At 41.7% G+C, this 13,473-nt stretch overlaps 1 protein-coding gene across 2 annotated transcripts; it reads left to right on the top strand.

Moving 5' to 3' along the window:
* The first annotated feature begins 86 nt into the window (after positions 1-86).
* On the top strand, positions 87-4,802 carry LLPH (LLP homolog, long-term synaptic facilitation factor). 2 transcript variants are annotated; one of them, XM_040595953.1, is made up of 3 exons: positions 87-104; positions 459-642; positions 3,861-4,802. In XM_040595953.1, exons 1-3 carry the CDS (start codon positions 96-98, stop codon positions 4,022-4,024), a joined length of 357 nt encoding a protein of 118 aa, XP_040451887.1. In that variant the 5' UTR covers positions 87-95; the 3' UTR covers positions 4,025-4,802. The 2 variants fall into 2 exon arrangements, with proteins under 2 accessions (XP_040451887.1, XP_040451888.1); XM_040595954.1 differs by lacking the exon at positions 87-104 and adding an exon at positions 244-324.
* Positions 4,803-13,473: the final 8,671 nt, after the last annotated feature.

Genomic DNA, 13,473 nt, shown 5'->3' with positions numbered 1-13,473 from the left:
TGCGCGAGCGTCATGGTTTCTCTCCCCCGCCTGCGGGTTTCGTTAGGAAACGCGTGGCGGTAGCTAAGACTAAAACTTCGCGCTTTGTCCCTGTGATGAAACACGTGTGTTACCTTTAAAGCCATCCCCGCCACCCGCCGCACGTAACGTCGCATACGGCGGGGCGCAACCACCGAGGGGGAGGGCGGCGGCGGCTGCGCGCCCGCTCGGAGAGTTACGGTGGAGCCGGGGGTCCGGCGGGGCGGGGCCTGGCAGCCCGCGCGTGCGCGCAGAGCGAGAGCGGCCTAGCGCGAGGGCGGACGGCGGGGTGCGCGTGCGGCCGGGGTGAGCGGGGGGGAGGGGCGGCCGCGTGTCCGCGCGCGGCGGGGGGGCCGTTGGGGCAGACGCCCGCGCCGCCTTAACGTCCCCTCTGCCTGGCGCTGCCTCGGGCTCAGCGTTTCCCCCTCCCCTCCCGGCAGGACATGGCGAAGAGCCTGAGGAGCAAGTGGAAGCGGAAGATGCGGGCGGAGAAGAGGAAGAAGAACGCGCCCAGGGAGCTGGAGAGGCTGAAAAAAATCCTGGGAACCAACGCGGATGTCGTCATGGAGGAGGTCAAGGAGGTGGCGACCGTGCTGTCCCCCAAGAAAGCCCTCGAGCAGGGGGGTGAGTCGCGCCGTGGCGAGAGCGGGCCCCGCGGGGCCGGGTGTCGCGGCCCGGGGGTGCCCGGGAGGGCCGCCCCCCCTCGGGCTGCCGGGCGAGCCCTGCACGCGCAGGGGCGGCCTGCGGGATTATCACGGTCGTTCTGTGACTTTCGCTGCCGTGATCAGACTCGTGAGCGTTACGGGTGGAGAACAGCGAGTTGGAAAAGCAGATCTTTTGTCTCTTAAAGTCAAAAGATGCCCTTAAATCGTTGGAGCTGGTCATTTCACAACGTTAGCTCCTATATTGCGTCTGGTCACTGGCGACGCAAGCTTGGTAACGTTTGGCTCGAAGTATGTAGTATCTCACTCTGTGGAGACGTCACTTAGCAGTTGTTTCGGTCCCAGCTGTTCAACTGCAGGTGGGATATACTTTCCCTCCTAGTTTAGGAGGACACTAAGCATAGAAAAGTTGGACCTAAATCCAAAGTAATTTTGTAGAGATTTTTATCAAGAATAGAGTGATTTTTAAATGTATTGTCTCAAGGTAGGTATGGTGGGGACCCTGGTTTTGTATGCTAATTAGTGCTGCGTTGCACATGGTGTGGGAGCGGGTGGTGTTCCGGTGTCTACAGATAATGCCATCTTCCTCCCGGATCCTTGAATGGGATGTAATCTGTAAAGGAAATAACCCGGGAAGGGGAAACAGAGGTTTTAAGTAGCGATATGTACTGGACAGGAGCCTAAAGGATGCCTTCTCTTTCCAAAACTGCACTCCCAACTAAATCTTAGTCATTCCTGCTTCTCTGGTTTTTGCCACTTAAACTATTAGGTTTTGCCACTTAAACTATTATGATACTGCTGATGTGATCTTTTTATGTGGCGTGCAGGAGTCTTGAGACACCACCATGGGGATATAGAATAATGCTAGTAGTTACTCTCAGTCACGCAGCTGGTTTTGTCAGTGTTTCAGAAATTGGGAAAGACAGGGAAGTGTTGTGTGGTTGAGCAGTAGAGCCTGTGAACTATAATGAAAATGGAAATAGAGTGCTATATAAAAATTCGTGCCCAGTTAAGGGCAGCTTGGAGTATAATTTGTAATTTTAATGGTTCTGATTTGTCCCATAAACCAGGTGTAAAAGTTGTTCTCTATGGGATTGTTAGAACTGAATATCCAAAACGTTTTTGAACATTGACAGTCTTCTGATACTGATGCTGAAGCTGGAGGAAACATGACTGTCTTAAATGTAGTTTCTGAAGCACATGCCTGTCTGGTTATCTGTCATTCCTGCACTCCCTTCCCGCTGCTGGCAGCTTTTCTACAAGTGGCCAGTTGCCCTTGGCTTTTGTAGAAAGACAGTAGCCTCAGAAATACCTAAGAATATATCTGTTTCACAAAGTAACTACGGATTGAGAGGACTTCTCAGCACTAACTGTGGACACAAGGGAGTTCACATCACTGAATGCTACAAGGACCGAAGTAGATGAAAGATTCATCCAGAATATGCACTTTCCATAGATAGGTGAATAATTTTCCAACCTAAGGAAGTATATAGGTGTATATTAGGGACATTTTCCTGTATTACTTCAAGGTATTTTTCACAGCATGCTGTGAAATAATTTTTTCTTTTTTGTTGTTGTTAGGAAAAAAAAATGGAAGGCCTGGCTAGCCTTTGGTCAAAAATGGGTTGTAGCTGTTTTTAAAACTTTGTGGGCATGCACATATTTTTCAAGATAATGATATTCATTGAGTCTGTTTAAATAACCCACTTTTACATCTTTTTTTTCTTGGTCCTTTGGTCCTTTTCTCTTTCTTTAACCCCTTTGATAGGTTTTTTTTTTTTTATGTCCTTGAACCACTGCTGTTCTGTAGTTTTCCTCCTGTTACTGGTGCCTATGGTATCCTTGAGATTGCAAAGTATGATGAAAACGTCGTGCTGTGTGAACAAGTGGTATTTTTTGTCCAGGGGTAGTTCTTCATTTAGTTAATGTTGCAGCTGACATTTATTGTGGATGTGCTTTTTTGCAGTCAAAAATCATGTAACAGATGAACTCAATCATATGACAGGACAAGATCAGAGAAGAAGATCATGCATGTTGTTTTGGTTTTCTTGGGGTCTTAGGGTTTTTTTTGTTGGAGGCCATCTGTCCTTCTATGACATTTGGAAAACAATGCTGTTTAGAAGGGCTCATGTTGTGTTCCCTGACATCTCAGGGGGGTTCTGAAGCTGGGAGTGGTTTTGCTGCTAGTCTGGTGCTGGATCAGCCTTTGGTTGTGCCAGCAGGCAGCAGGTCCCTGTGCTGATTCTCTGCTGACTGCAAGTATTTGTATGCCAACTTCAGGGCTCCCTGAGCACATCTCTCTGGTGCAGATCCCTGTAGACTTTCAGCATGCTTCAACTATTGAAGCAGCACATTGGCCTTTCCCTGCCAACACCAGACAGGCACAACAAAGTATTTTTCCACCTCTGTACAAACTCATAATAAAGCTTTTATTATTGCACGTGGATGGTTTGGAAACAAGGTTGACATTAAATAGTAGAGCAGGGTTTGGATCTGTACTTAACAAGGTATTCCTCTTGTAGCTTTGTCTCACTGAGACATGACATTCATGTGGTGTCAGCTAGCTGGGGATACCGCTCCTGGGAGTGACCATGTCACAGGCAGTCTTCCTGATCCTAGACATTAATCCTCTATTTCTGTCTCTAAATATGTTAGACTTGACCTCATGCTCACTCCTTGATGTGAATGTAGCATCACTGGCTCGTGCTTTGTACCATCATTGTATTTCAGCTTTTCATTCTTCTCTTTATCTGTCTTTATCTTCCACTCAATTTAATTTTTTACAACAGATCTTAAACGTGACATCATAAAAAGTGTTTAATTGTAGATATGTTTCAGTAAGCCTATGGCTTCCTGTATTGTTGCAGCTTCTGATGGAGACCACATACGATACTTTTAGACACGGTATTGGAACAGGTGACAGACTAAAGAATAAGGTGTTTTGCCCAGACATGAGCCTTAAGGGAAAATTTTGCACATTTACTACCAGCTGTTGAAGCTCCTGAGTCGCAGTTGTGTTGGTTTGGAAAGTGCTTTCAGTGTATAAAGCCTTCAGGTCTCTATGTACAAACACTGTTATGTGCAGGGATATTTTTATCATTTTGGGGATTCTAGTAACAAAATAGCTTCTGTGATGCTGATTCATGTATTTTACTTGGTATAAATACCTTTCTTTTTCAGATGACTGCAAAATGGACATAGATAATAAACGAAACAAAAAAACTCTTCTAGACCAGCATGGACAGTACCCAATATGGATGAATTCCAGACAGAGAAAGAAGCTTAAGGCACAGCGTGTTAAAGGGAAAAAAAAATCAAAATTGGCCAAAGGCCTGGTCTGGTAAAATTGGAGTTTTGTAAGATCATGAGTATTTTAGCTGCAAAACAAATATCCCAGATAAGTACATGATATTTTTGTGCTTGGCCACCGAGTATAATTTATTGTGTTGCATGAATTCTTGAAGAGATTGTTAGTCCAGCAAATGATGAAAGCAATATCAACTTGGTGTCTGCCGAACTTAAATAAAATAAAAGCAAAAAGCAAGCTGAATGCCTTTGTACAGACTGCTTGTCTGTGGTTATCTATTTTCTTGAGGGGGAAGGGTTTTAATCTTTTATATTGTGAATGCTGAAAATGCTAAAGGAAATTCTAAAAATAATGAAACTGTAAATGTTTTTTATACTGTGGTCTTTGTTAATGTAACTTGTCTTTTAGTAAATTTAACCAAAGGGTTCTGTAAACTCACCATATCTTTTAAATTCTTCTGTAAAATTACTTTCGTTGCGCCAATTTGTGTTGGTTTTAACATCTGGTAATTAGCAAAAGCGGGCTTTTAACATGTAACTTAAAAGAGATTATACACTGTAATCAACACCAAGGCTTCATGAAACTTCCGTAGCTAAAAAGACAAAGCGTCAGTCTGACGTTAATTCACAAAGAGAAAGTTGGAACAAGTAAGTATTTCGCTGCTGTCTGCAACTGAAATATTGTAGACACTGAATAACTGGAAGTAAAACCGAATCTTTTATTGTTGATGTGAGAGAATTCAAATGCACGGATTGGAAATAAAATAGTTTTATTTAAGACCTTTTCCAAGTTTTAGTAAAGTAAATGAGAATATACTTTTCCGTATGTGTTTTCAGTAGCCTCTTAAAATGGTATTAATCTATCATGCTTTGCAATGTGGGCATAGGATAAAATATTGCATGATTGCATAACAGATGCCATTTATATGTGATCACCTACAGTTGGTTGCATATTACTCGGCAATAACATGTGCTGACAGACATGAGAATGAGTTGCCCTGAAAGCTTTTATTTTTAAAATGTCTCATTTCAAGGATGGAAATAATTACAGTACCGGTCCTGCAGTATGTTGCCTGTGGAAGTGCCATTCATCGATACAGAGTATAACCTTTGTCCAACTTCATCCAGGATGGGATCCACATTCTGTAATTGCCCTCATTTGTGAGATATGTCTGTTGTGATAACTTGGGCATGGGAAATATAATTGCTTTTAAAAGAATAAATCCTACTAGCTTATGTTGTGCTAAAATCCACTAAGAAGACCTCAACCTGATAGACAGTTTAATTTTTCTGGGAAAATACAGTGGAGTTATTGTTAGGGAAAGGAAAAATATTTTGTTGCTCAGGTAAAGGACTACAAAGGCATTGGAGTGAGTACCAGTGCATCTTCTGTTTTCACATATGTTGACAGTTAATGAGATTTGGTAAGATGTATAGACCAAAGTTTACCAAATTGCATGCCATTAATAACTACTTTAAAAACGTTTCCATTAAGTCGGTAATATCCCCACTAAAAACACATGTTGCTCTCAATTCATTTTTTTTGTTTTCTTGGGTAAATGGGTCTAGACTTCAGTATCAAATAGGTCAGCATTTAGATTAGCAGTACTGTAAAACTGGTGATTATGAGGAAAGTGTTCTTTAAGGTTCATCATTATGTTTATCCAGAAATGGGATGGAACAAATGGTCAGTTTGTGTTTCTTTTACTATTTTAATAACATAGGCTGTATTTTGCTTATTGTGTGCTTTGGGGAGTTGTGGAAGGGAGCTTCTTGGGTTTAAGTGCTAAAATTTAGGGGTTGTTTTCTGTAGAGTAAGCACGGTGCTCTTTTTGACGTGCTTGTTTGTAAATCAGATTACTTTCAAGCAGCTGCTGGTGGGAAAGCAGACTGCTTTTTCTGAGTGAAGATGAATAAACTGGCAATTTATTCTGTACACCCATTTAAATGTACAGCTTCAGAGTCAGTTTATTTTCATTCTTTAGGTGTGCGGCCATACTCTGTCTCGTCTTAATCAAGGCTGCTGCTGCTATACTTGCCTTACCTTCTCTGGAGTTGTTCCAGTTCTGCCTCTGCTCCTTCCTTTGTAAGAGAAAATGGTCTGCACAACTGAATAGTCTTTCTTACATCTGCTTTTATGACCTAGCCCAGAGCTTTGTTGCACAAATTTATTAGTTTGCTGCTTTTGTGACCAGATTAAGGGTTTGAATCTCAAGTGAGAGAGGGCTGATGCCGCACTGATCTTTTATTTAGCAGTTGCTTCCTACCAGCTAAAACAATACTAGCTGTGTGAGGTATTTCCTTCACGGTGTCCAGGATAAAGTCAAACAGGTTCACTGAACTACAGATATTTTTAAGACCTCCTGCTTGATTTTTGAGTTTAAACAGAGAATACAGGAAGGAACCCCAGTCTTTACTGGAAGGTGGCTCTTCACCTAGTACCACTGTACTGTGTACAGCATCACAGCTCACCCAGGTGAGGCAGAGCTCTGTGGGCCAGGAAGGGTTTTTGAGAACCCGGTTGGGTGGGATCTGTAACCCAGGCTGGAGGCTTGCTGGTGGGCAGACAGCAGGAACCTGGATAAATGTGGAGCATGGATTAACCTCAGAGGCTGAGTCACAGATGCAGCAGGGAAATTTTACCTTCTAGGGTCTGAGTGTATACTATGTATGGATATTGTCATTTTGTATTTGGTAGATCTGCTTTGAGCAGCTATACTTTTTGAATGTGAATACCAAATTTTTGTTTTTCTTTGAATATTTGATTTACATTGTTGAATCTGAAACACATCTGTTTGATCAGTTGATAAAAAAATCTGTTATATTTCTTCACAATAGAAAACTAATTCAAACATGAGGTTTTGGCTGAAGTGCATGTTTTAAAGGGTTTTTTTGAAGTAAGCTATCTGCCTCTAAACAGCATTCTAATTATAATAGTTTGTTGATCTTTAAAAACTTTCTAGGTTGCGATTGGGAGAAAAGGTTGCAGTTGATTAAGCAAACTGCTAGAGGTCTAAAGGTGTAGAATTGTAATGGCATTGTCAGAGTTGGGGTTTTTTAATGGTGTAATCGCACTACTATGAAACTGCTTTGTTGAAACTTCTCACCACTTTAACTGCCACCTTCCTGCAAAGTGCTGTTATTTCATGGACCTACAAACCGGTAGGGGAAATCGTGTAGGCAGTTTTGAGCTACAAGCATAAATGCCAGAACTCAAAGAACTAAATACTGTCATTTCATTGAGATGTTAATGTGTATAAAATGTGTGTGTGTGTACAGTATAAAAATTGCATTAGAAAATAACTGGATGTCCTGCAGATGTTGGCAGTTTCCTGAGAAGATGACAATGCCTCCTTTTCGACATGGTATGCAAGACTTGGTTTTAAAGTGAGTTATTTCAGGTGCTTAAAACAACTGGTGGTGGTGCAGTTCCTGAGTTTTTCTGGTAACTCGTTCCTGGTCTAGGACACCTTTTCTGCATTCTGTTGACAAGTGGGTGGGGGAACTAATCTAGCTGAAATACACTGAAAATACTATTTTCCCCCATTTTTTTTCCAGCTGGATCAGTTTACAGCCTCACTGTGCAGAAGGCATTGTCAGTAGGAGGCGATACAAGGCGGGGAACAAACTGCTGGTGGAAGCGCAGCTGTGGAGGAGCCTGCTGCTTAAGCACCGATTTCTTGTGCCACCTTTTCGATGGCACTAGTGGCTCTTTCTTTCTTTTAATTCGGTTTGCTTTATCTGCAGCTGATGTGGTTATATACGAGTAGACCAAGTCTGATTTGGGGATATCAAGCGCTGGAGGGAAACGCAAAGCAGTCCTCCTTTATCTGTACAAAGGCGTTACACTCTATGTGTGTTTCTACTGTGCTGCCTTTCCCTCATGCAGCCTAAAGGGTTGCGTGGGTCCTAGTGAATTTGATGGAAGCTGCGTGTGTGATTGTTCAGATTTGTAGTGTGAACTTGTGTGCTATAAGAGATTATAGGACTACAGCCTTGGGAAATCTGAGAGGTGCAAAGCGATCTGTTCCTCTGGGTGGCATGCTCTAAATTGGGTTACAGCAGTGGTGGGGATGATTAGTCTGAAGCGATAGCTATGAATTGCTCTCTTCAGACCAGGGTTTTGCTATCAATTCTAACTTCCCTAAGGGTGAGGTTTCAGGGCAGGACTGAGCCATCTGCGTAGCTCACTGCTACAGGAAGAGGCTCTTCTTTGCAACTTTTCCCCTTCTCCAGCTGCACTGCCCAGCTCGGGATTTCCTACTTCAGGAGAAATAGATGTTGTAATTAATTTCTTTTTTCTGAGCTAAAAGAGAGAACTGACAACTTTCTTCGGTTTAATAAAACACTGCACAGTTGTGACAAACCCCCCATTCCTGCTGTCCTTTTATTTTTCCTATGCTACTCCGATGCTCCGATTTCAACTTTCCTTTATCAACGCCAACAGTATTTAAAAGAAAAGAGAAGGCAGAATGGGAAGAGGGTGATTTTTGCACTGCCTCCCTCTTCCCAATCACTTTTAACATCACTCTTGCAGGTCCCTAATTTTTCTGATGCACATGTATCAATATAAAAGGTCTGAAATGTTAGAAACAGTATATGGTATGGGAGCATAGGGTTATGTATCTAGGGTCTTGGACAACGTAGGATGAGGACTGCTTTCTGAAAGGCTTGTGTACTGAGACCACGCAATCAGTGATCTGTTTTCCTTCGTTTCAATCTAGAGTTAACTATTCAGGAGACTGTGAAGGTTATGAGTGATACTCTGTTTTGGTAAACTTATTTAGCATCTTTTCTCTCTAATCGTAATTACTTTTCTTTCAATGCTTCTAAAGTCTGGATGTGGGATTTTATAGCATTTTTAAACTTTTGTCTTTAACCAGAAATCGGGTTTGTGGTCAGTATTTCAGAAAACAAAGGCACATTCATTGTCTCAGTGCAGCTCATCCAACTCAGTCGAGCTGATCCATTCATACCTGTTGCTGTTATATGAAATGTATAATCTCTCTTTTTTATTATTATTATTTCTTTGAAAGCTGACAAATTCACAATGCATAGATGCAACAGCTATTCCATGCTACAGCTTGCTACCTTGAGTCTTTAAATTACTTTGACAGCAGAGATTCTGAAAATGTGGCTTTGATGGACTGTAATGTCTGTGTACAAACCAAGAACTTTTTAGATCCACTGATGGTGCTTCCTGGCCTGGTGCTATAAGCCTTACAGTTAATTTCTGTCCATTTTGCTTCTGCAAAATGTGGCAGATCTTGGTGCAGAATGGATCAGAGCTGCAGTTTGTCTCACAAGTGAATATGAAAGATTTCTGTGAAGGATTAGAGGAGGGGGCTGTGGTCATAGGGCTCCTTGGTCATAGAGCCTCAGGTTTAGATCATGATTACTACTGAATATCCTTGCCCCAGATGCAAAGTTCAAGTTAGTTCACTTAATATAAAAAATATGTGCAAAAAGATATTTAAAAGGAAATTGTTTGTGAGAAATAATTAAGATAGATATGATGCATTGCCTTTTCTAAACTTGTTCCCCGCTCTGGAAGAGGATACAAAGAAGTCTGAGACTGAAGTGCACCGGGGAATGGGGGAAGCTGACAGTGGAGCTACATGGTGACTTGTCCAAACCCTGGCCTCGTGCCCTCAGACACTTTGATTAATTTTTTTTCCTCTCCTAAATGTTTTTAAGGCTGTCTTGAGGTCTCATGAAAATGACACAGGGTTAGCCACACTTATTCTAGAGCAACCACAGCCAAAGTGGCCCATGTACTGGCAGTTGCCTAGACTGCTGCTCATAGCCTTGGCTGTTACTGTGTTGAAGAGAAAAAAAAATTAATTCCTTGAGTGTAAGATCAGGGTGTAAGATCATCCATGGGAAAGATTACAGGTTGGTCTGTTGATGCAATAACTTTAGGAACAATTGCCCCAGCGTAGGGTATAATGTGTTTATATATAGACACATATGCTTTTATCCATCCCTTTTAAAGAGGTAACTATGTGCATGTCAAACACTAGGCCTTCCCTTTTTCTCTCTCTTGAGAAAATTGCATGTGGATTTCTTCCTGTTATCTTCCTTGCTGTTTCAAATGAATACTGATCTGCTAAGCCCTCTAAGTGTCCAATATTTTGGAAAGATTAATATTAAACTTGAAAAAAAAAATAGATTTGCATTTCTGTTTCATTAGCCAAGCAGTAAGATTGCTAACAGCCGACACATGTCTTTACCACATGCTATCAAAGCTCACCTCCAGAATTTCATCCCCTTCTGACTGTAGAGAGACTGGAGTTTGAGGAAGTAATTTATTTTTTTTTTCCCCTACGGAAAAGAAACTTTGTGCCTAACTCCTTAACAAGCTCCTGACAGATAACTCTCAGCAGTGGGAACTGAATCTGTGCTTCTGTGGCTGGCAATTGCCCTGTAACACTGACGGGAGGAGGAGGAGGAAGCAAAACGTGTGCCAGGCAATATATTTATTACCCCGGACACCATCTCAGCGTTTCACCGTCCGTAGCAGTCATCCAAATTCACCCGCACCAGAGACTACATTGTCTGGTGTGTAGGGCTGAACGGCATCGCTTCCCAAGCGGTGGCACAGATGAAAGGAGTTAGTGGCTTCAGCCCGCTTCCTCCTGGATCGCGGGCACCGCTAACTGCAGCACCTCCGGCTGTTTGCAGAGAGCGGCTGTGATGGATGAGCCTCCCGCCAGGAGCCAGCGGGCGCGGAGCCGGTGCTGGGGCAGGGGGCGTGATGGAGGAGCCTCCCGCCAGGAGCCGGTGCTGGGGCAGGGGGCGTGATGGAGGAGCCTCCCGCCAGGAGCCGGTGCTGGGGCACGGGGCGTGATGGAGGAGCCTCCCGCCAGGAGCCGGTGCTGGGGCACGGGGTGCGCTGGGGCAGCCGCTGCCCGGGGGGCGGCAGCGCGGCTGCCCCGGACCCTCGGCCCCCGCGGTGGGGGGCTGCCGCACCGGCCCTGGCATGGGTCCCCGGCTCACGGACCACGCGAGAAATCACACCGCGGGCACCCTGTGCAACGTGTGGGTGGGTGTGTGTGTGGGGTCTGTCAGGAATAGAGTTAGTTTCTAGCCGGGGCGTGTATTAATTGCAGGAAAGCGCTTAACGCTGTGCACGACGCAGAACACGCGAGGTTCTGCAGTAGTCGGTGTCTGTCTGTCTGTGTCTGTGTGTGGCTTGTTCCTGCGGGTATTTCTGCTGCACCTGGGTTCACCGTTTTCCCAACTGCCTGAAAAACTGCTAGAATTAGCGTCGGATATTTTGCCCCAATAAGAAGTGGCATTTAAATGTGTAAAATCACTTCATATTTTTACTGATTTCAGTTATCCGCTAAAAATATACTAAAAGCACTACTTGATGCAAATGCTTCCCCAATCTTTTTTTTTTCTCAAACATTTTTCCAGAAAAGAACACAAAGGGATCCATGACTACTTCTGATATATAGTGTTTTGTTTTTAAAAGGAAGGTTCTTGAAAAGCCTCTTACCAATCAACTGAAACGTTTTAATGAAAATTTCAGAAACTCGGTGGAAAGAGGTTTGTTTTACATTTGCTCTGTTTGTTTGGATTTTTAAATCTCCACGTGGTGATTTCAACTAAGGTCCTGTGGTGTCAGGGAAACCCAGAAGTGAGGTTGACCAGAGACAAGTAAAAATGCCTGTGTTGTTTTCATTGTCCAAATGTAATGATGTGCAATAATTTAAACCAGCAGTTTCACATGGTTAAAAATGAATTGGATTTTTAAAAATTCTAAAAGTAACCTCAGAAACATTCAAAAGGATAACTGTTTGTGTTAGGGTAGAATTAGTTCTGAAACTACAAAAACTGTTTTCTATGCATTCACAGAAAAACCCACAACCCAACTGTGTTTTTATTTTTAGGAATGCAAAGAAAAAAAATTGTTCTGATACCAACACAGAGTGTTAGAACAAATGCATCCATTTCTGCATCCATATCATTGAAGGTAAAAAAAATAAAATAAATTTAAGGATTTCAGGAGTAAGATAGTGTAAAATAATATAAAATCAAGAAGAAAAAAATTTAAAATACAAGATTCACTCTATAATAAAAACATGGAAAACAAGGTTTCTTTGTTCAAGCAGTAATTAAAAAAACAAACACACAGTTATACAGTTGAATAAATGTATACAATAATGTTAAAAAATGAAAAATATTTTTTAACTTACAAAAAAATTTTGCTTAACTGGGAGAAATAGATTCACACTTAGAAAAAAATGTAAGTTAGATGTAGATTTAATTTGCATAAATCTATGCAAATAAACTAAATTTATATTGTACCTAAATTTGCCAGTTTCAGTGAATGGGAATGTTGCTGTTGGTTTGCCTGGAAACAAAAGTTAAAGCTTAAAAAGAAAAATAAATAGAGACACTGAAGTTCTAGCTCTCCTTAAAGAACAACGAATTAAAATAAAATGTGCAAGAAAGTTTTAGCAAAACCTTTTCAAATGCAAATTAAACTCCTAAATATATTTGAAACCATTTAAAAAATATTATTGTTATTGCTATATTCTCTTTCATTCACAGTCTCTAAATTTTAGGATCTTGGTTCTGTCAGAAACCTCACTAACATCAAAACGTAACCCAACGAATGCAGCTTCTGGTTTGCCCTGATATCTTTAGAGATTGTTTCATGAGAAACAGAGGACCCGTAGCTTTCATTCACTTTTAGATGTAATGTGAATTTGCTTTGGAAGGAAATTAAATAATTTCCAAAATGATCTTTCACAAGTATCTTTTTGCATTAAATAGGGTTTGGATTCAGTGGCTCCTAATGAATTTGGATATGCTAACACTGACTGGATCATATCCAAATATGACTTGATGGGAAAGCCATTAGCTTTCTTCCCTGAGGTTACACTGGGATCCCATCTGGTGATTGCTAATAAATGTGGATACTTTCTGAAAAAATAAAAAGAGCTTGTATTGGATTCTAGTTTGAGTTACTTGGGAGTGCAGTTTCTGGAAGTTTCATTCATGCACTTCAGGGAAGCTGAGTTTGGAGTACCTTAAAACTTGACAAAAAGAAAAGGCTCATGTGAGATGTTGCTAACATGACATAAGCCTTCAGTTAATATTTTGTTCTAAAGCAATTGTTTTTGCAATAGAACTGTGTTTGACATCAGGAAAAATGTATTGTTATGTAAAAACACAGGAGAAAGCCAAAAGCAAAACCAATCATTTAAAGCAATTTTATATTTGATTGTAGCTACCAAGTGCTTGCCCTAAAATAGCAGCTGTAATTATCAAGTGATTGCCTGAACAGCTTTCCTCCTTAGTGGGACAAAATCTAAATCCTATTTATCTTTTCCCTCTGAGCCACCTAGAGCACTTAGGCAAGTTGTTTCATTTTTATATGCAGTGTTAAGGATAAAATCTTACGAGGAACAGAAATGTATGTTTGTCTCAACAAAGAAGAAATGCCCATCCATTTTCAAAATCCTAAAAATTC

The sequence above is a fragment of the Falco naumanni genome, chromosome 5, assembly GCF_017639655.2.
Source record: "Falco naumanni isolate bFalNau1 chromosome 5, bFalNau1.pat, whole genome shotgun sequence".
In the NCBI taxonomy this organism is placed as follows: Eukaryota; Metazoa; Chordata; class Aves; order Falconiformes; family Falconidae; genus Falco; species Falco naumanni.
This window is presented reverse-complemented; position numbering and strand designations above follow the sequence as displayed.